The sequence below is a fragment of the Kryptolebias marmoratus genome, linkage group LG11 (assembly GCF_001649575.2).
Source record: "Kryptolebias marmoratus isolate JLee-2015 linkage group LG11, ASM164957v2, whole genome shotgun sequence".
Lineage (NCBI taxonomy): Eukaryota > Metazoa > Chordata > Actinopteri > Cyprinodontiformes > Rivulidae > Kryptolebias > Kryptolebias marmoratus.
Window position 1 is genome coordinate 18,867,731 of NC_051440.1, and position 19,757 is coordinate 18,887,487.

Here is a 19,757-nt window from a genome sequence, read left to right on the forward strand (position 1 = left end):
CTGCATGTATCTTGCACCGTACCACTCACTAGTATTATTATTTTTTAGAGAATTTAATTTTAAAAATACCTTTTAGATGTGTACAAGTGCATAAATTTATATTTCTGGAACTCAAAGGATTGTTCTTTTTTTAGAATGAAGAGCAATATTGTCAATATGTGGTTTTGAAGTAACCTATCAGGACACAAATACGCTGATTTTTTTTTTTTGCAATACAACAATTTAGATGTCAAAATAATAAAAAATATCCATTATGTAATTTGAATTCAATAATTTATCTGACATATCCTTTCTTGAGAAACTGTACAAGCATGAATAATCTTGTTTTTACCTAAATATCTGTATTAAAATCACTTAATTTTAATCATTCACTAATTTGCCAACAAATTATTACATTTGCATGCGTAATTGTGGGAGATGAAAGGAAGCTGCGCGCGCACACACACAGACACGGAGCTAATTTTCTTTTTTTTTTTTCCCAGAAGGCTTTGCAGCAGCTCAGCGGTGCTAAATGCTAAGCTCACTGTGCTACTCCAATAATCTGTCAGCCTGCAGTTAAAAGCACAGACACCGCTGAGCTCCACAGTGCCTCGGCTGGAATATCATCTGTCCTTTAAACTGGTAACGTGATTATTATCCTCTTTTCTTCACATGGAAGCGAGGGCGTTTATTGTTTAAATGTTGGTGAAGGTTTAGATAGAAAGTGAACAGTTAGCCAGGGGAAATCAGCCACGTATTGTCTTTATATTGTCAAGTCGTCTATCACGTTTGACACGACCGGAAAGACAAGGGTTTGATCCCCAAAAAATAATAATAGAAAATTAAAAATATTCAAACTAGCCTTGTGCGACTCCCTAAAACGTAAAGCTAGTTCAACTGCAGCACATAGGTGCTAGCGTTAGCTTGTTTAGCTGAGTATTTTGTCACAGCTTCCGTGTTTGTGTCGAAGTGGCTGAGCTTACAGAGTTTGACAGGATGTGTTAATGTGACGATTGAGTTATGGAACTAAGTTAATCAGCCAGTGTGTTTTAGCATAGCTGGGGTGTTGTCCGAATTAATAAATGCAAGTCTTTAAGTGGACTCAAGTTCACAGTAGTCTGGTAATAAGTGACTTGAATTGATCCAAGTTAAACATTTACAGAGGTGCCACCTCTCGATCACTCACCCGAGGACTCCCATTTTGTGTAATTTGATGGCTTGAACATACGTTGTAATAATTGGACGTGTTTAGTTTGCTATGAATCTAATATGCTGTTATGAGAGCAGCTTAGGGTCAGCTGTGTATTTACAGTTTCTGACCTGAATGATGGAAGGTAGTGTTTTGTTTCTCGGTCATCCACATCAGCATAAAGGCATTTCTTACTGGATGTCTTTCCTGTCCAGATGGTCTAAGAAATGATCTCCCTCCTGCTGCATTTAAGTTTGTTTTTCCCAGCCAGTCTTGACAAATGCAAGTGCCAAGTTTATTAGCCTGACTTCTTGTGGTAATTTTAAGATTGTCCCAGTGTTGGAAACTAGAGGATTATCAGACTAGATTCACACTCGGTGGAAAATATGAATACCCATCAACGGGAACACGTAGTGCTTTTTTTTTTTTTTTTTTAGCTGGGGTTCTTTCCGTGTGTTGGCTTTACTTGATAAACTAAAATGAGCTCACTTTCCCCACAGAGATTGGTGCACTTGTGCTTTTTATCTTTCGCTTGAAATGGTAGGCCAAAATGTGTGTTTATGAACGTTACATTTGTCTTAAATTGTTCCCAGCAGCTGAAGAGGACCGCCTAATGGGATGCCGACTTGGCGCTTGTGATCAAGGACAGGCGCTGCCCATGCTGCCACAGTAGATATGCAGTCATTATGCCGCCGAGAGAAGGATAGCATTTGTCTCATTTTAATTCCTGAAGCTGCTCTAGGGCAAAGCTGAGGCTTGATTAAAAAATCTGCTGCTGCTGCTCTTAGCCAAGCTGGTCTTTTTTTTTTTTTTTTTTTTTCCCCCTCAGCCTGTTCCTTTGCACATGCTCAGTGAGCAAACTGTGGAGCATACTGTTGTGGCACACAAGACCATTTGAGCAAAAGGGGACCAACTCTTGTTGTACTGGAGGATTAGACTTTCCTGTGAAAGTGGGGACTGGACCAAGAGAGCAGGCCCACAACAATCATGCTGCAGGGACACTAGTCTCCCTATCTGATCTCCTCCTGTGTTGGGCTGTTTTTTTTTTTTTTTTTTTTTTTTTTTTGTTTCTTTTCCTGCAATCTCATTGATTTGGATGGTTAAACACAAGGGCCACTTTGAAGGAGACCACCGGTGGCTGTGGTTGGGCCTGAGCCGACAGACTTCTTGGCAGCTATTGCAGCTTTAGTGCCCTTCTCTGCTGCTCCCCTTGCTGTAGCCCCTATCACTGTGGTCTCCAGTATGATTAGTGGAGGCTGCAGGCATCACAGCATTGGGACTAAACCTTTCATATTGGCATAGTTTGGTTGCCATCATTTCATTTTTACTGTTAAGGATTTTGATCCAGTGTTTCAGGAGCTTTTTTTCCCTCCCCACTGAGCTGAAAAACAAAAGCCCTCCACAGTCAAGGTCATATTTTTGAGAAAATTTAAATCTCTGAAGGAAGACTGAGCCACAGGAGGATGAAGCTGAGGAAACAGGTGACAGTGTGTGGAGGGGCCATATTCTGTGTGGCAGTGTTCTCACTCTATCTGATGCTGGATCGAGTCCAACATGACCCCGCAAGGCGACAGAATGGAGGGAACTTTCCAAGGGTAAGAACAATTGTCGTAGCGGTTGTATATTTGATGTTTGAAAACTCTCTCTCTGCAGTTGTTTTTACAGCTGCTCCGTTCCTCTTTTCTTTTTTTTTTTTTTCTGCTGGTATTCCACACTCTGAGCTGGCAAAAAGATCTCCACATCACTATAACCTGGTGTCTAGTTAGTCTTGTTTTATTCCTCTTGTAATATGAAGCTGAATATTTATTCTTTTTTTTTTTAATCTACATGTGTTAACAGACTTATTCATCCATGTCATCATTTTACATGTTGTTCTGATTTGATCTTCTCTTCAGAATCCTTGTGCTTTAATTACATTCATTAAACATTTTAATTACTAGTCTTTGAATAAAACTGTTCATTTTGATAAGAATATTGCTCAGTTGGTTTGATGGTGGTGTCATTTATTTATTTATTATTTCAATTCTGTTTAGAGCCAAATTTCAGTCCTGCAGAATCGGATAGAGCAACTGGAGCAGCTCCTGGAGGAAAACCATCAAATTATCAGCCACATAAAGGACTCTGTGATGGAGCTCACAGACACAGGAGCTGTGTCTCCCAGTGGCCACCTGCCTTTCAGAAGTGCCAATGGTTCCTGGGTCCTACCCTTCGACGGTCGACCCACTTTCCTTGCTGTGAAGCCTCAGGATTGCCAGTTTGCTGAGGGAAACCAAGCTCAAACCGACGTTCAGGTAAACAAGTTGTACTTCTACAAAATGTGATGTTAAAGGTCTGAAAAGATGACACTTTGTGATTTAGAATAGGTCCAGCACAAAAAGTATAACCAGATAAGGCAGACATGTAACATCCTAAGGAACTGATCCTAAAACATTAGTAATGGATCCTTTGGGGTTCTGTAAAAAATGGTGTGGGTCTTAGATTGAACCTTCTTCACCACATACACCATTAGATCCCATCAATTTGCTATTTGAGAAGGTTGGAGGCTGTGTGAACAACAAAGCCTCTTCATCATGTTCTCTGATAAATTTTTAATCAGTTTGAGGATGGTAATGTATGGGAGTGTTGCCACCATATGGTGAGATGTGACTAATATGCAAAAACGTTCGTTGGGTGGAAGTGTCAAAGTAACATCAATGCGATGGCCAGAATGCAACATTTCCCAGCAGACCTTTGCAACAAGATGATTAGTGTTACTGACTTCACCTGCCATGCTTGATTGATATATTATTCTAGCTGCACCGTGTTTGTAACTGTATCCCTGTTTTTGAGCTTTTCTCATTAAGCAGTTGTTTTATGTGTAGATGCTGGATGTGTACTCCATTCTCAAGTTTGATAACCCTGACGGCGGCGTATGGAAGCAGGGCTTTGACATCACCTATGAACCCGATGAGTGGGATAATGAACCTCTGCAAGTATTTGTGGTCCCTCATTCTCACAATGATCCAGGTGAGTTTTGAAGACTTTGTCAAACGTTAAACATGTTTGCGTCTTTTTTAAGAGTAAAAGACTATTTATTCAGACAAAACAGAAGTTTTTTAAGAACCTAAATGTCAGATTTGCTTTGTGCAGAGTCACTTACTTTTAGGCATCACCTGAGTGGGATGGTAGTTATAAAGATGCATAAATTCTTTCTACTTTTTCATTGTCATTATAAATATAATGCTGACAAGATTGAGAGCTTGGCCACAAACAATAGAATTAGAAAGATATTGGCATAGGGAAACTGTGGCTATTTTTAGAAACGATTGTCTGAGATTGTATTTTAGACTGACATTCCCATTAACCTTGTTTACCAGCCTGTGATATGTTTCCTAACTTGACAGTTATTGATATGTTGACAGTCTGCAGAGACTTGCAAATTGTGTCCATTAGCAGCAGGGATGGGCTTCATTTTGAGCTGCAAAGTTTTCTTAGCTGCTTTCTGCAGCATTAAATGTCCAGACTTTATGGGCTGCCAATTGTGTTGGAAATGTCATGTCACCCTCTTGCAGCCAAGTTGAATATGTGACATTTTCTGTATAGAACGCAAAGACGACAGCACGGGGAATTAAACTGCAGACAGTGCATTTTTGGTCACTTCCTATAAACCAGTTTGCTTTCTGTGTGGAACCAGCTCTGTTTGAATAAAACATGAGTTTATTTATACAGTATTTTCTTTTTTTACAGCTTTCAGCCTCTCTACCTGCCCTTTTTTAAATGTCTTTGGATGAGTTGGCCGTGTAATCAGAGTAGAAATGTTTTGTTTTAGACAGAGCTCCGTTTGCAATGGCCCATATGTTCATTCCCAGACTGCTTAATTTGGTCCTCCTGTGTTGTTAGGATGGGTCAAGACTTTTGACAAGTACTTCACAGACCAGACGCAACACATTTTAAACAACATGGTCGTGAAGCTGGCCGAGGATCCTCGCCGGAAGTTCATTTGGTCTGAGATTTCCTTCTTCGCCAAGTGGTGGGAGTCTGCAGACGTGTACAAACAGGAGGCCATGCGCAAGTGAGTCACAGCTTTGTGAAGCAAACATTCTTGCTAATTATCTTCCCTTTTAATAGTCAGCATTAGTTGATGCAGACAGTTTAGCCCATAAGCACTACACAGCAGGGGATATTTGCTGGCAGATTATTGAAGTGCTAAAAATAGTCTGGTTAGTGTGACTCTCTCACATTAGGGCTGGATTATTCTCACCTTGCTCTTCTTAATCCTTTCTTTTTAACAGGCTAATCCTTGGAGGACAGCTTGAGATTGTGACGGGAGGCTGGGTGATGACGGATGAAGCCACTGCTCACTACTTTGCCATGATAGACCAGCTCATTGAAGGGCATCAGTGGTTAGAACGAAACCTAGGTACACACTAGATCCGAAACGAGTCCTTATTTAAGCTTTGGCATCTATATTCCGAGGATTGACGCAGAAATATTTATGTGGCTCCACTCTGAGAGGTTTTAGGACTTTTTGCCTTCACACGATTGTAAAATATTCCACTCCTCAGTGTGCTTGATAGTAAAATTGAAGCTCAGCATCCCACATGCAACGGATGTAGTCTCTGGCTCTGCAGGGGATAAAATGATTTGTGGTGCTTTCAGCGCATCTTGCATCCTAAAAAATGCATCTCTTTGTCCAATCATTTAACTGAAATACTTGCTTCCTGCTCTCTTTTACAGGTGTGACTCCTATCAGTGGGTGGGCGGTGGACCCCTTTGGCCACAGCGCCACCATGCCTTATTTGCTAAAGATGGCGAACCTGACCAGCATGCTCATCCAAAGGATCCACTACTCAATTAAAAAACACTTTGCCTCCACCCGCAGTCTGGAGTTTATGTGGAGGCAGGCATGGGGTGAGTGGACCAGCGCCAGCAACGTCTTATGATTCATGTGCTCATCTTCAAGCTCATTTAAGATGGAGCCACTTGCCATTGGAGTAAAAAAAAAAAAAAAAAAGGGAGAGGAATTTGGAGAGTACGCTGAAATAATCTCAGCAGATCTGTTTGTAATATAACTTCTGAAAGAACGAAGCAGCTGCTGCAGATCTACTGCTTATTTGCTCTCAATGAAAATATCAGAAATTTTAGATTGTCAGTATTTACAAGGATATATTTAGCAATTTCTTTCTTTATTTACTTTTATCCCATGAGAACACCGACGGCCAATTTATGAACTTTGTGGCTCTGTGCTCCCTAATGCTGGGAGAAAAACACACTTTGCAGTTTTATCAAAGTTCCTGTCTGTAGTGGATCTATTTTTCAAACTTGTCCTTCCATTTTCCCATCTTTGCTTTCTTGCTGCACCAGACACTGGGTCGAGCACGGACATGTTTTGCCACATGATGCCATTCTACAGCTACGACGTGCCTCACACCTGTGGGCCCGATCCGAAGATCTGTTGCCAGTTTGACTTTAAAAGGTTACCGGGAGGTCGGATCAACTGTCCCTGGAAAGTGCCGCCAAAATCTGTGGTGGAAGCCAATGTAGCGGAAAGGTGAGCAATTACTGAAGTAATGAGAGGTGGAAGTGGGGTAAATCACTGTTAACCGGCTTGGTCAAGTAACTGCTCAGAAAAATCTGCACGAGATTGTAAAGACATTTGTTGCACGTGTATTAGTGTTAACGATTGTCTCTTAATAAACTCTGCTTGAACCTGTGCCAGTGACAACAGCCAACGAGTGGAAATGAACTGAGGAACATGAACATGAAGTGCTTATAGACTTGAACCACATTATGCAGCTTTTAGAGGATGTATTTCTGTGAAAACTACCCCCAGAGCCAATTAAGTCTTCCTCTTTCCAGAGGCACGGTGATTTCCTAACCAACCTGGCGTATGCAAACCTCTCACTTTTATTCTTTCCTCTCATCCTTTTCTTTTATGCAGAGCACAGCTGCTCCTGGATCAGTATCGTAAAAAGTCAAAACTGTACCGCAGCAAGGTGCTTCTCGTTCCTCTAGGAGACGACTTTCGTTACGATAAAGCCCTGGAGTGGGATCAGCAGTACATCAATTATCAGAAGCTGTTCGACTACATGAATTCTCACCCTGAGCTGCACGTTCAGGTGAGGTGGGGGAGAGAGAAAAAGATTTTACATTTGTCACAAATCATGTTGTCAGAAATGTTTTTCTTTTGCCGTAAATCATTTTGATTGTTCGTACATCTCAGCATGAAGTGTACCCAGTTTTCCAGTGAAAGAATGAATTATGCAGTCATATTTTAACTTTCTTGACAGAACAAAGAATCTGTCATGGCTTGACGTCTGATGCAAAAGATGAAGTGCGAGATGAAAAGCCCACGCATATTAATGAATGATTCCCTTCTTTTGTTTAGCCATGTTTGTGTTGGGGAGTTTTTGTTTTTTCTTCTTTATAACTGTGAAGTCATCTCGTTCCTCCAGGCTCAGTTTGGGACTCTGACAGAGTACTTTAACGCCGTTTACAAAGCGTATGGAGTGGCTCCAGGGTCCAGACCCAGTGACTTCCCTGTGCTCAGCGGGGATTTTTTTGCCTATGCAGACCGCGAAGACCACTACTGGACGGGTTACTTCACCTCTCGACCGTTTTACAAAAGCCTGGACCGTGTAATTGAGTCTCATCTCCGGTAGGATACATTTAATAACGCATCATTCATGATTAACAAACAAAGCTGGGCAGGTGAAAGGTGTTCACTTGTGCTAACAGGAGTTGTTTTAAGAAAAACTTATTTTCTGTAACTTCTAACAAGTCAAAGCTAAGGGAACCAACACTTAGGGTCTGATGTGTAACGAAACATAATTCATGAAATATAAGAACTGCTAATTAAAAATAAAAGATTTGATCTTTGTATCGTTTCTAAATGGACGGAATAATTGAGTAGTTTTATATTCTTTAATGCAATTTTCACTGGATTCTTAATAATGCAATTTAACACTATTTCTAATTAATTACTTTAAACGATACCAGAAAAGCAGACCTATTTTTAAAGTGCTTATCTGTTGTATAAACTTGTATTTTATGTCATACTTCACTTGGGCTCTTGACCCTACTGTTCATGTAGTCAGAGAAATGAATGAATGTTTCATTTAAACAGAGGAATTCAGAAAGAAATCAAAATAAAAAACAAAAATATTGTGTTAACATGTTCAAAAGTCGTAGGAAGAATAATAATTATTGTTCTGTAGTAAAAATGAGTTGACTTCCTTCATTCCTTTAACCTAATGTAGAACATAGTTTGTATTCGTATTAGGGCTGTTAATCAATGAATAAAACATAACTAATTAATCGCAAATCTGTTAAAAAATTAGTTGTGCTTAATCGCGATTAATCACTTTTCAAGGCAACTTATAATAAAAATGGATTCAGTCATCAAGTCATTTATTTAACAAAAGGGACTTTTATTGTTTTGTTTTTACTTAAACACATTTTTTAAAAGCTTTGAAAAAATGTGTATAAAAAATGTAGAACATAACTTAAATAAAGTGCATTACAAACATTCATTTTGTGGTTCAGAACATTCACTGTTGAATTAGAGTGAACTACAATTTAGAACCTTACAGAACATTTCTGCTTTGTTTTGAAACCAGCTCTTCTACTCCTTTACATTTAGCCAACTACTAAGACAAACCAGTCTCTCAACATTACTAGAAGAGAGCGTAGCTCTCTTTTTCTGAATGATGTGGCCTGAGAGGGAGAACAGTCTTTCACAGGGTACAGTGGTGGCAGGTGTTGAGAGATATTTGCGGGCAATTTGTTCTAGTCTAGGGTATGAGTCCCTTCTTTTTGACCACCACTGCAGTGGGCACTCATCCATGTCGGTTTTGGATTCTGATTTGTAGCGGTCCAGTGTAGATTGAATGGACTCTGCCTCATCATCTGTGTCTGAATCAGATGATGCAAGCAAGAAGATGGACATTTTCCTCTTCTTTTGTGGTGCTTCCCCTGTTGTTTGAGCACCTTGGATCTGGGCATTTCTATCCTCTTTAAGCAAGTTGTTTAAAGAACTCCACACTTCGCCTCTCTCAGACTTAGGCAGGCATTTTAAGTCCTTGAACCTGGGATCAAGTGCAGTAGCATTCTTGAGCCAAGTGAGATTGGAGTTCTCCTTTCGTTTAGCCAGGTCTTCACAAAAGGCCTTTTTGAATCGCACTATGTTGACAGTATCATCATCTGAAGGCTCCATGACTCTGAACAGGTGGCAGAAGGCAGGCAACACCACAGAACAGGAGATGTAGTGCTGTCCACCCAGAGTTTCAGTGACATACCTGTGAAAACACTTAAATTAATAACAATAACAATTGATTTATTAGCGCATCTGTCACAAAAAAAGTATTATTCCTGTCTTACTTCTAAAATATCCAGAAAAAAACACACAATTGGTTTGTCTATTTTTTAGACTGCTTACGGACCCATCTGACTTAACTAATATCAACTTAACTGATATAAAACATTGAAACAGAAATAAAAACATACCTGCATGGCTCAAGTAGCTCCTCCAACTTTTTCAGCTTTCCAAGCTCAGCTTCTGTAAGCAGGGGAATTTTGCTGTTCTGTTGTGATAGGGTCGCCTCTATTGGTGATTTATTTTGTTGGATCCTTGTGATCATGTGTAAAGTAGAGTTCCATCTTGTAGGCACGTCTTGAATCAGGGATTCTTCTTTTTGTTTATGTGCAACTTGCTGTTGATTCAACTCTCTAGCATTAGCTGGGCTGTGCTTGAAGTGACCAACAATTTTTCGACATTTGGTTAAAACAGCGTCAAATCCACTGTCTGCCAGTGACACTGTGATTGCTCTCTGTAGAGAGTGTGCAGTACAAGGCAGATGTTCATATGGAAGGAGTCTTGCAGCTGCTGTCAAGTTTCGAGCACTGTCTGTCCCAAGCGTTGTTATTTTTTTCTCAATGTTCCATTCTTGTGTGACCGCCTGGATGTGCTGCGCACATGCCTCTGCATAGTGGCGCTCGGTAGACTTACTCACAGTTAATGCAAAGGAGTGCAAGCACCAGTTGTCATCAATAAAGTGAGCTGTGGCACCCAAATAGTTAGCATTGCTAGCAGAAGTCCAATGATCGCATGTGAGTGCGATGTATGGGGCTTGCTCTAATAGTCTTTGCTTAATCGCCTTCTGGTTGTTGTACAACGTCTCTATTCTGGACATTACGGTTGACCTTGCAGGTAAATGATAAGCAGAGTCCCCCGACGCCTCCCGAATCACATCCCTCAGTCCTGCATCCTCAACAATATTTACAGGTCGACAATTTTTAGCTACCCAGCAAGCAATAGCCTCCGTTATTTTGTTGGTGGCTACCCTAGTCAGCGGACCACCTCTCACTGCAAACTGTTGCAAAGTTGTCTGTCGGAGACCTCCTCCATCCAACGTCGCTGCTACACCGGGATGTTTAGCCTTCAGGTGATATGTAAGTGATGAACTGCTTCGGTGGTAATTAAATTCACCTTTGCAAAGCACGCAAAATACTTTGGATTTGTCCAAAGTGCCGTCTGGTAACAACTTGAAGCGAAATTGTCCGTTTAATAGCGTGTCTTCCTTTTTATCCATCGCTAGCTTGACTGAGCAAACGGAAGTGAGGTATGGCAATACCGAGGGGGCGCTTGTCAAATTAATCGTTGCGATAATTTATTTAATCGCGTCAAAGTAAAATAAAAATAACGCAAATAGTTAACGCGATAATTTCAACAGCCCTAATTCGTATCATTGTATATCTCAATATGTACACACACATTTATTTTTTATAAACATACACTTTTATATTCACATAAATACAAGCAAATATAAGTACATACTGTATATGTGTAATATATAAAATTATAGATCTTATTTCACATAATTAAACACAAACTGCAACAAAAAATTTCAATTTTTTGAAGTTTTGTAGTTTCTAATTACATTTAATGAACCAAATAAAACTATTTTACATCCGAGTTTTTAACCATCAGTAATTTAATAATGTTTTTGTCGCTGTCCTTCAGGGGTGCGGAGATCCTCTATAGCCTGGCGGTTGCAAACGCTCGCCATGTGGGCATGGAAGGACGCTACCCCGTCTCAGACTATGCCCTGCTGGTTGACGCCAGGCGGTCAGTCGGCCTCTTCCAGCACCACGATGCCATTACCGGCACTGCCAAGGAGAACGTTGTCATCGATTACGGCACCAAGTAAGGCTCTGAGGGCCGAACAACAAATCGTGTTAAGATCTGGAAGAATCACATCCTCTTTGTAATATTGTTTTATCTCGACCTTTGCGATACATCAAAGCCAAACAGTCATGTTTACTTCTAGAACAGTTGATGTGAGCATCTAATTTATTTATTTTTTCTCCCACACCTTTTTAGATTACTACGTGCACTTATTGGACTGAAGAGAGTTATCATCAATGCTGCTCATTTCCTGGTGATGAAGAACAAAGAGTTTTATCGCTTTTACCAGACAGAGCCCTTCTTGGAGACGGTGAGACAAAATGTAGACTGCAACTATCGTCACCGTATCACCAGCAGAATAAAAATAAATCCTACATATCTTATTGCATATATTCAGTCCATCTTTTTCGTTATATTTACCATCTATAGGACGACAGACGTGCGACTCAGGACTCTATGCCTCAGCGCACCTTAATCGAGCTGGACCCAGCAGGACCGAGGTATAATCTTCCTCCCCTCTCATGAGTCCATCTCCTCCCTCAGCCACTCTTCCACCAGCCTGTGCTTATAATTTCTTTTTGTCTGCCAGGTACCTGGTTCTGTTCAACCCCATCGAGCAGGAGCGCCTGTGCACAGTGACCGTGTTGGTCAACACAGTCAGGGTGCGGGTGCTTACCGAGGACGGACAGACGCTCCCCGTGCAGCTGAGTGCTCAGTGGAGCTCAGGGACTCAAATGAGTGCTGAGGTATTTGAGGTAAGATAACTGTGTTTACTAAGCCGCTGCTTCCAGTGGAGCGGCACGCAGCCTTGTTAGTTTCTGCTCTGTTCAGCCACAGTACGGTGCACAGGCTCACAAATCAGTATGAAGTTATGTTGATGCTTTTTTTTTTATTAGAGAAGACAGAAAAACAATTTATTTTTTAAAAAAAAAAGTTGACTTTCAAAACTCGAAGGGTTTAAAACTGGTAGGTTTAGCACCCCTAAAACAAAAATAATACCAACACTCTTTGTGTATTAATATTTTCTAAAATAATGACTTTTTTCCTATTTAACATAATTGCCTGTTATATTTCCTCTGATTTTTCTTATACTATGTCCCCACTCAGGAGTAGAACTGTTTTTAAGTTCATTAAAAGAAAAACGAAGTAATCTTTAATCGACTCTGCACATGTGTAAGCATTTCCTCTCATGTGCCGCTGCAGTTATTTATAATTTGTATCTTCTAAATAAAAAGCTGTTCAACCACTGAAAGAAAAAATTCAATTAAAGTGTGACTCAAAACACAAAGACTCTAATTAACACCATCTTTGTTCACATGTTAACTCCTTCACTGTTGCTAATTCGCGAAAGCTTTTAACTTTTAATCAGTGCCTTTTGATCAACACTCGACATTCTAATTTAAAAAGGGAAATGAAGCCAGCACTTTTTAAATGAGAGCCTTTTTGTTTTCACGCCGTGGTCCTCACCGAGTTTTCTTTTTAGACGTTTTATGTCCAACCTTTTCTTCAACCTTCTACCCAGGCGACATTCATGGTCCGTTTGCCGCCGCTCGGTCTGGCTGTTTTCCATCTGTACGACTCGTCCGACTCGCCCATGACGTTCCGCTCCGACACGGTGCTCAGGCTGTCGAGTCGAAGTGTCACCGCTCGGGCCGAGGATCCACTTCCTGTCCGCTCTCAGCTGACTGACTCGCAGACCTTCTACATTAGCAGTCAGGCACTAACCCTGGGTTTCTCTGGAACCACTGGCCTACTGGAGGTTAGTATTTGACCCCAAATCTATATTAAGGATTTACTAATCTGTTTTAACTTCGATCTTTCTGAAGACTAAACCATGAGCTCCAAATGCTTCGTAGCAGCCTGATCAAAGGGAACAGGGTTTGTCTTGTTGCTACTCAATCAACCCTTTTTTCCATCTTCCTCTCTTTGTGTTGCTTTTTTTATCTGCAGAGTATCAAGCGGAAGGATGATCCTCAGGAAGTGAAGGTTCAAATGCAGTTCATGGTCTATGGCACGCGTCCTTCGAAAGACAAAAGCGGAGCTTACCTCTTCCTGCCTGATGGGAAACCAAAGGTATTCTTTTGGTTGTGTCACACACGTGGAGTTTCCTCTTATAGAGCTCAGATGGAGCCTCCCATGGGTATCATTTCATTTTATCCTGCTGGGAAGCTCAGGGCAGAAATTCTGGCAGACTGGCTGCTGTGTCATGTCTGGATTTTAAAGAACAAAGTATAAAGTGTCAGCTTCTGCACTGTATTTGTTGCCTTTTGTCCTATTTTTAGAACGCCTTGTCTCTGTGACTGCTCTGTCTCTTCCTGTTTGTAGCCGTACAACCAGAAGGAACCACCTGTGGTGCGCGTTGTTGAAGGGCCCCTTTTCTCTGAAGTGGTGGCACAATACCAGCACTTTCAGCAGACCGTCCGCATACACAACGTGCCGGGTAAGAAACACGCCGAACTGCACAATGGAGTTGGCTCAGATTGTTTTCTTTATAGTTAAAGACACCAGATGGTATAATATGACAAGAACCAATATGTTGAGGGAAAATGTCAGTGTAATTCTGTTAACATTTGTTAATCTTGTTTACATTTAAAGATTTTGTTCCCATCGGTCTGAGTTTGGTTCTGTTATTTATTTATTTTTTTCTGTACTTCTAGGGGTGGATGGTTTGTCTGTAGACATGACCACGATGGTGGACATCAGAGATCAGACCAATAAGGAGCTGGCCATGCGACTGGTCACCAGCATTCAGAGTGGAGACGTCTTCTACACGGACCTCAACGGCTTCCAGGTCAGACTCGTTTTCTCCTCAGAACTTTGAGTTCTTTATGTAAAATCAAAATGTAACTAATTTTCTCTTCTGGTCCTGCAGATTCAGCCTCGTCGGCACTACCAGAAGCTTCCCTTGCAGGGCAACTTTTATCCGATGCCCAGCCAGATGTACCTCCAGGACAGCCATCACCGCCTCACGCTGCACACCGCTCAGGCTCTGGGTGTCTCCAGCCTGGAAAGTGGTTTGTGATTATTACTTGTTTGGTTTGCCTTGGAATTGCTTTAGAAATATGTTATTTTTTTTAATGTCTGGCTCTTTTAATTTCTCCTCCAAGAGGTTTTCAAAGAGTGAAACAGAGCGTACCCTCACACTGTGCACTGAGCTGAACTGAACCCTTTTTTTCCACTGATGTCTGAAAGATCAATACGTGGGCTTTACTTCTCAGCTGTTGTCCCTGCTTCTTCCCCCCCTCAGGCCAGTTCGAAGTGATTATGGACCGGCGACTGATGCAGGATGATAATCGCGGGCTGGGTCAGGGCCTGAAAGACAACAAGAAGACGGCCAACCATTTCCGACTCCTGCTGGAGAGGAGATCCATCGGTAACAAGGTCAGCATGATGGTAGCAAACTTGCATTTTGAAGCCAAAGAAATGTTGTTGAAATTCTGTCTAATGACATTTGGATCATGTGCAGGGTTGTTTAATGTAACACTAACTATCTCTTCATTCTGTTTTACCATTAACACTTTTCTTATTTTTTTTCCCCCCTCAGTACTCATTACCACTCCATCTGTCTTTCTGGTATCCTCTCTACTTGCTAATTTTGTTTCCCCTCTCTGCTTTTCTCCACTCCATTACCCTCAGCATGATGGCTTCTTTGCCAAACTCTCCTCCTTGTTTCGTTCTTTCATCTCTGAAATGTTGAGTGAAGGAGTTCGCGAGGTAACGTTGCCTTGGCAACAGCGAGGATGCTTTTTCAACCTGTGCTGTAGCTGTCTCCATAGTTGTAGTTTTGGCTTTGTTTCTTTGTACATCCTTCTGCCTCGTAGACGTAGACATCCAGCCTGTTATCTTTCTAGCACAGCTGAGAGAAACTAACGACACGATTTATCAAGTAAATGAATTGACATGAGCAGAGGACAGAAGACAGTTGGAGTTTTATCATGCTGATGGTCCTACGGATGAAGTAACACTTGCCCGTCACAATAAATCATATTCTGAAACACCTTAACACTCTTTAATTTGAAATTTGACATCACAAGTGTGATTAGTGCTGTCTGTCGAGACTAGAAGAAGTGTTCCTTTTACTCTGACAAAGTGATTATAGCCTGTCCCTCATGTAGTGTCACAGAAGCATCTCTAGAGGTGAGTCATTGATGCTGGAATGATTTATACAGTCAATTAAGTCAATCTGCACCCCCCCTCCCCCCCACAGATGATGGACAGCGCAACAACTAGCTTCCCATCTATAGCCAGTCACATGACCAGCGCTTTCCTCAACCACGAAGTCTTGGCGCTGCCAGTTCTGCCGAAAAGACGTGGCGTCCCCCCGCTACAGACCTTCGCCCCGCTCAAGTCCGCCGTCCCCTGCGACTTCCACCTGCTGAACCTGCGCAGCATTCAGAGCCAGGTAAGACGAATAAAAACGAACACGCGCAGAGATTTTTGAGTTTTAGATGCTCCACGCATTTTTTTTTTTTTCTTTCTGTGTTTCTGCGAGCAGCAGGACGCCCTGTCTCCGTCGCCGTACACGGCCTTGATCTTACACCGTCTGGCGCTGGACTGTGGCTTCGAGGCTCAGAACCTCGGCTTCAACTGTACCACCACACAGGGACAGGTCAGCATCATTTTCCTGCTACATAGAAAAGATGACCAGAATGATGAAGCTGCTGTTGAATTCTTATTTGCCGAAGCAAAGAGTTGTTTGGTCGGGGATAACTGGCTTAATTAAGGCTCATTTCAACCTTTTATCAGAGTAAATATGGCTGACTAAGCTAGACATTTATCACAGAAAACAGCCACCTTCAGCATGGTGGAAACTTGCCTTTAGGAGTTATTGAGGTACCTAAATATGTCTGCACAATATTACTTCATTACCCCATCTGGAGAATATAAAAAACATAATCTGATTAAGGTTTGTTTCAAAACCCTGAAACAATGTTAGCTCTCAGCTGGGCAGCCCAGGCATATAAAGTCAGATAGATTTAAAAATCCACATTTTTCTTTTTATTAAACCTACTTCTTCAAAGCTGAGTGCATCATTGAGTTAAGCTCAGAGGGGGAGACTTTGTATAGAGGCATTCTGTGCACTATAATACAAGCAAGGACAAATTCTTGAAGAGTGTTACTTCTAGGAAAAGTAATGAAATATTTTAGTAAAAACTCCATGACCTTCATTGACTTCTTCTCGTTGCAGCTGAGCGTATCGAGTCTCTTCAAGAACGTGGACCTGCACCTCCTCCAGCCCATGTCTCTGACTCTGATGCAGTCCAGCAAGCCTCTGGCCAACGACTCCACCATCAGTCTGCAGCCCATGGAGATCTCCACCTTCAGGATCAAACTGCGCTAAGAGCCGTTTGGAGTAAACACACGTCAGACTCCTTGGACCAGCGGCCGAGCCCAGGCCGGCCAAATTCTGGCAGTAAAGGGAGTCTGGGTTTGTCTGTGCTGTTGAGCAGAACCACAAACACTGCAGCTTGGAGGAGCAGGGTTGGCTGTAACAGGACCGGCTGCACAGCAGGGGGCAGGCGATGGCTGTTACTTCAGACGTGAGGGAGCGCGACGGAAACCCAGGTGACTTTACCAGCTGTTCCCAACCTGGAAGGACTGCCAGAATCGCTCATCGGATACAGCCGAGTATCCGTCTCTCTGCAATCAAAAATGAAATCTCTTTCAGTTCTGCTTTGTACGAACTTGTCTTTTTCAATTTTTTTTTTTTTTGTTTCGGTTCATCCTGGACTAAACTGCTGAATGTAAATATCCCAAACGATGGAGGAGGGAGGCCGGGATCGGAGCAACTTCAGAGTGCAATCCACAAAGCTTTATTTGATGATCTGTTTTCTTTTTCAAACGTGGGGGAGGAAATGGATCACATATCCCCCACCCCCCCCGTCTACCAATCAGTTTTTATTATTTTTGATGGAATCTGGATGTTCTCATCTCGAGTCCTGAGCTGTCTGAGTCTGAGAACTCCACACCGCTCCGTACGGGATGACGGCGCGATCATTAATCATACAGGACAACTTTCTCCCCTTCCGTCTTCTGTTTCTGCTTGTAGATAGTCTGAAAATTTCTTTTTCCTTTGTTGTCCTGTCTCGGAACGCTGATGAGAAAACTGCGAAGTGTCTGTGCCTGTCAGAGGTGGTGTCAGTCATCTTTGGAGAGGGGCTGGTTTTGTGTAGCATTGCTGTATGCAGTCAAAGACTATACCTCATGTTATACCACGCAGCAGATATATTGGCGTGTATGTCTGAGGAGTATGTTAATGTGAATACTTGAGGTTTATTATTGTAGATGTACACTATCAGGGACCAGTCATAGTACTTCTGTTTATTGATTTGTGTCTGTGGAGCCACAAAGCAGGAAAATGAATCACACATGGGTGAAAATTTTGAAAAATAAAAGGGTCAGTCACTCAAAATGACAAAAACCCCCCACAAAATTTACCATCATCCGTATGCTATTTGACTTATTTTTATACATTTGTTGTGCGTGCAAACAGAACAGGGTTTTTTTTTTTTTTTTTTTAAAAAGAGGAGCATATTTCATATTTGGGGCTCTTGGCAACATGTCTTTAAAATAACATCACAAGATTCGAAGCCAAACACGACTTCTTTTTATATCACCTGGATTTGTACTGCCTAAAATTCTAAATCCCTAAATATAACATTTGTATAAAAAGAACAGCAAATACTTGCATTTAAAACAAATATCTGGGTAAAGAGAATATTTTTCTCCATAAACAAACTAAAAAAAGAACGTTAATGCCGTCGTCTTCACCAGGCATTAAAATTAACACCAAATACTAATCGTATTAACAGTGTGTACTTTTCTGTCATAATCCACTGCTGACATATCCCAAATACGTACTACATATCAGCCATGAATACTAGTGACAATAGTAGACATTTATGAGGTTGAGGATTATTTTTGTGCTGCATAATCATTTCATTCTTCTATAAATGAGGTTTCTTTGTTGGTTTATTGGTTATTGGGATCAGCGTTTGTTGTTAGGAACTGGGGCACAGGAAAACATATTTACCAAGAAGAACATTCCTATAACATTTTAGACCAATTTTCAAAGCCTTAATAGTTTTATTATTTTTTATTTTTCTTTCTAAGAGTTCATAGAGCATGAAGAGGATCAGTTTCAGCACCAAACCAAACTTTTAAAAAATCATTTCTACCAGAGCAAGCTTTTTTTGTTTTTTCTTTCTGTACTTCTGAGTGTAATTTTGGTTTACTGACCCTACAGTAATTGGTTGGATCGAATCACACAGGGATCCTCAACTCGGAGGAAAGTAAAAAAAATCTTAAAAAGGAAAAAAAAAAAAGAAGCAACGAGCTGCAGAGTTTTTAGCTCCGGGCTATCTTCAGGCGCCGTGTCCGTCTGCCGTTTACAGGACCGCTCACCCTGCCACACGTCGTGTCACTGTAGAGCTGGTCTGCTGGAGGTCAAAACTTCAAACATGGACCCCTGTCTCACACACACATACGCACCCCTCCCTCCAGCTGTGGGTACCATCTGTCAGAGCAGACGCCGTCACATCTTTATTTTCACTTTCTCCTGGTGTTTAAAACCCTCTCCTTCTGTCTGACTTCCTCTGTACACATCTTTATTTTTAAATGTTGTAAAGCTGTTTTTTTTTTTCTTTTTCTGTTTTGTTTGTTTAAAGATAATATAAGGCGGTGGTCTTTCCTGTAATTGGTAGTCCCAGCAATTTAAAAGATACTGAAGAAAGTGGGGTAAAAAAATAAAGATTAAAAAACACAGAATTTGTCTTTTATTTTCCCGCAGCTTTTTCAGAAATTCTTTTGGTGCCACTGGTTGGTATTCTGTTGTGTCCTGGGCTTGATGAATGTCTGACCAGCAGAGGGCAACATTGAGTCAGCTCGTGCAGCCTTCAGTGCAGTGAGACATCATTCCTCTGTCCGGCGCTGCTCCTGTCAGGGTTGTCTCAGACTTGGACAGTCTGCCGGGGAGCAGAATCGTCTCAAACCGAGCATTAAAGCTCCTGTCTCAAAATCACGTGTACAAAAACATCAGCATTTCTTCTCTCCCCCCTCCAGTTCACCACCCCCCCAGGCAAAGACACTCAAAGTGTCGGTGACAGCCATGAGCAGCAGTTGGACATAAAAAAAATAGTTTCTTCATGATTCCTGAAAGCAGATCGGGTGGAAAGACAGGCAAGGACAAAACTGCTCCCTGTACATTAATGAGGGCAGAAATGAAATGTGTGCTGGTTGTATCTGAAGGAGCCCAGATGTTGATGGTGTCAGTAGCATCTCCCCGCTCTCTCTCTCTCTTTCTGTGAGTTTGTTGAGGGAACAGACAGTATCAGGTTCTGTAAAAACATATCTGACCTGTAATGACCCACAGCGTTCAGTTGATCGAAATGTAAAATCAGCTAACGGGCTTCTGATGATGTTCTT

General features: G+C 41.5%; 2 protein-coding genes across 5 annotated transcripts; one reads left to right on the forward strand and one right to left on the reverse strand.

Annotated features, from left to right (window-relative positions):
* Positions 1-492: 492 nt before the first annotated feature.
* Positions 493-19,097, forward strand: man2a2 (mannosidase, alpha, class 2A, member 2). 4 transcript variants are annotated; one of them, XM_037978445.1, is made up of 24 exons: positions 493-621; positions 1,762-2,763; positions 3,202-3,459; positions 4,030-4,174; positions 5,048-5,219; positions 5,440-5,567; positions 5,885-6,058; positions 6,512-6,698; positions 7,089-7,266; positions 7,603-7,805; positions 11,169-11,351; positions 11,529-11,643; positions 11,763-11,833; positions 11,923-12,088; positions 12,856-13,092; positions 13,284-13,406; positions 13,659-13,773; positions 13,991-14,124; positions 14,206-14,347; positions 14,581-14,714; positions 14,970-15,047; positions 15,541-15,735; positions 15,829-15,942; positions 16,522-19,097. In XM_037978445.1, the coding sequence occupies exons 2-24, from the start codon at positions 2,632-2,634 to the stop codon at positions 16,672-16,674; spliced, it is 3,537 nt and encodes a 1,178-aa protein (XP_037834373.1). In that variant the 5' UTR covers positions 493-621; positions 1,762-2,631; the 3' UTR covers positions 16,675-19,097. The 4 variants fall into 4 exon arrangements, with proteins under 4 accessions (XP_037834373.1, XP_024863136.1, XP_024863137.1 ...); XM_025007368.2 differs by lacking the exon at positions 14,970-15,047 and having other exon boundaries at positions 16,522-16,674; XM_025007369.2 differs by lacking the exon at positions 14,970-15,047 and having other exon boundaries at positions 1,765-2,763; positions 16,522-16,674.
* Positions 8,647-10,803, reverse strand: LOC108239967 (E3 SUMO-protein ligase ZBED1-like). The gene is made up of 2 exons (XM_017423043.2): positions 9,653-10,803; positions 8,647-9,444 (listed from the first exon to the last, which is right to left on the reverse strand). Exons 1-2 carry the CDS (start codon positions 10,735-10,737, stop codon positions 8,772-8,774), a joined length of 1,758 nt encoding a protein of 585 aa, XP_017278532.1. The 5' UTR covers positions 10,738-10,803; the 3' UTR covers positions 8,647-8,771.
* Positions 19,098-19,757: the final 660 nt, after the last annotated feature.

What these genes read in the sequence shown, in the direction of transcription:
- man2a2 (XM_037978445.1), top strand. Translation starts at nt 2,632, where the DNA reads ATGAAGCTGAGGAAACAGGTGACAGTGTGTGGAGGGGCCATATTCTGT. An exon ending in GAAGCCAATGTAGCGGAAAG is followed by an intron (nt 6,699 to 7,088) that starts GTGAGCAATTAC and finishes TCTTTTATGCAG; the next exon opens with AGCACAGCTGCTCCTGGATC. An exon ending in CTGGACCCAGCAGGACCGAG is followed by an intron (nt 11,834 to 11,922) that starts GTATAATCTTCC and finishes TTTGTCTGCCAG; the next exon opens with GTACCTGGTTCTGTTCAACC.
- LOC108239967 (XM_017423043.2), bottom strand. Translation starts at nt 10,737, where the DNA reads ATGGATAAAAAGGAAGACACGCTATTAAACGGACAATTTCGCTTCAAG. An exon ending in GAGCTACTTGAGCCATGCAG is followed by an intron (nt 9,445 to 9,652) that starts GTATGTTTTTAT and finishes GTGTTTTCACAG; the next exon opens with GTATGTCACTGAAACTCTGG.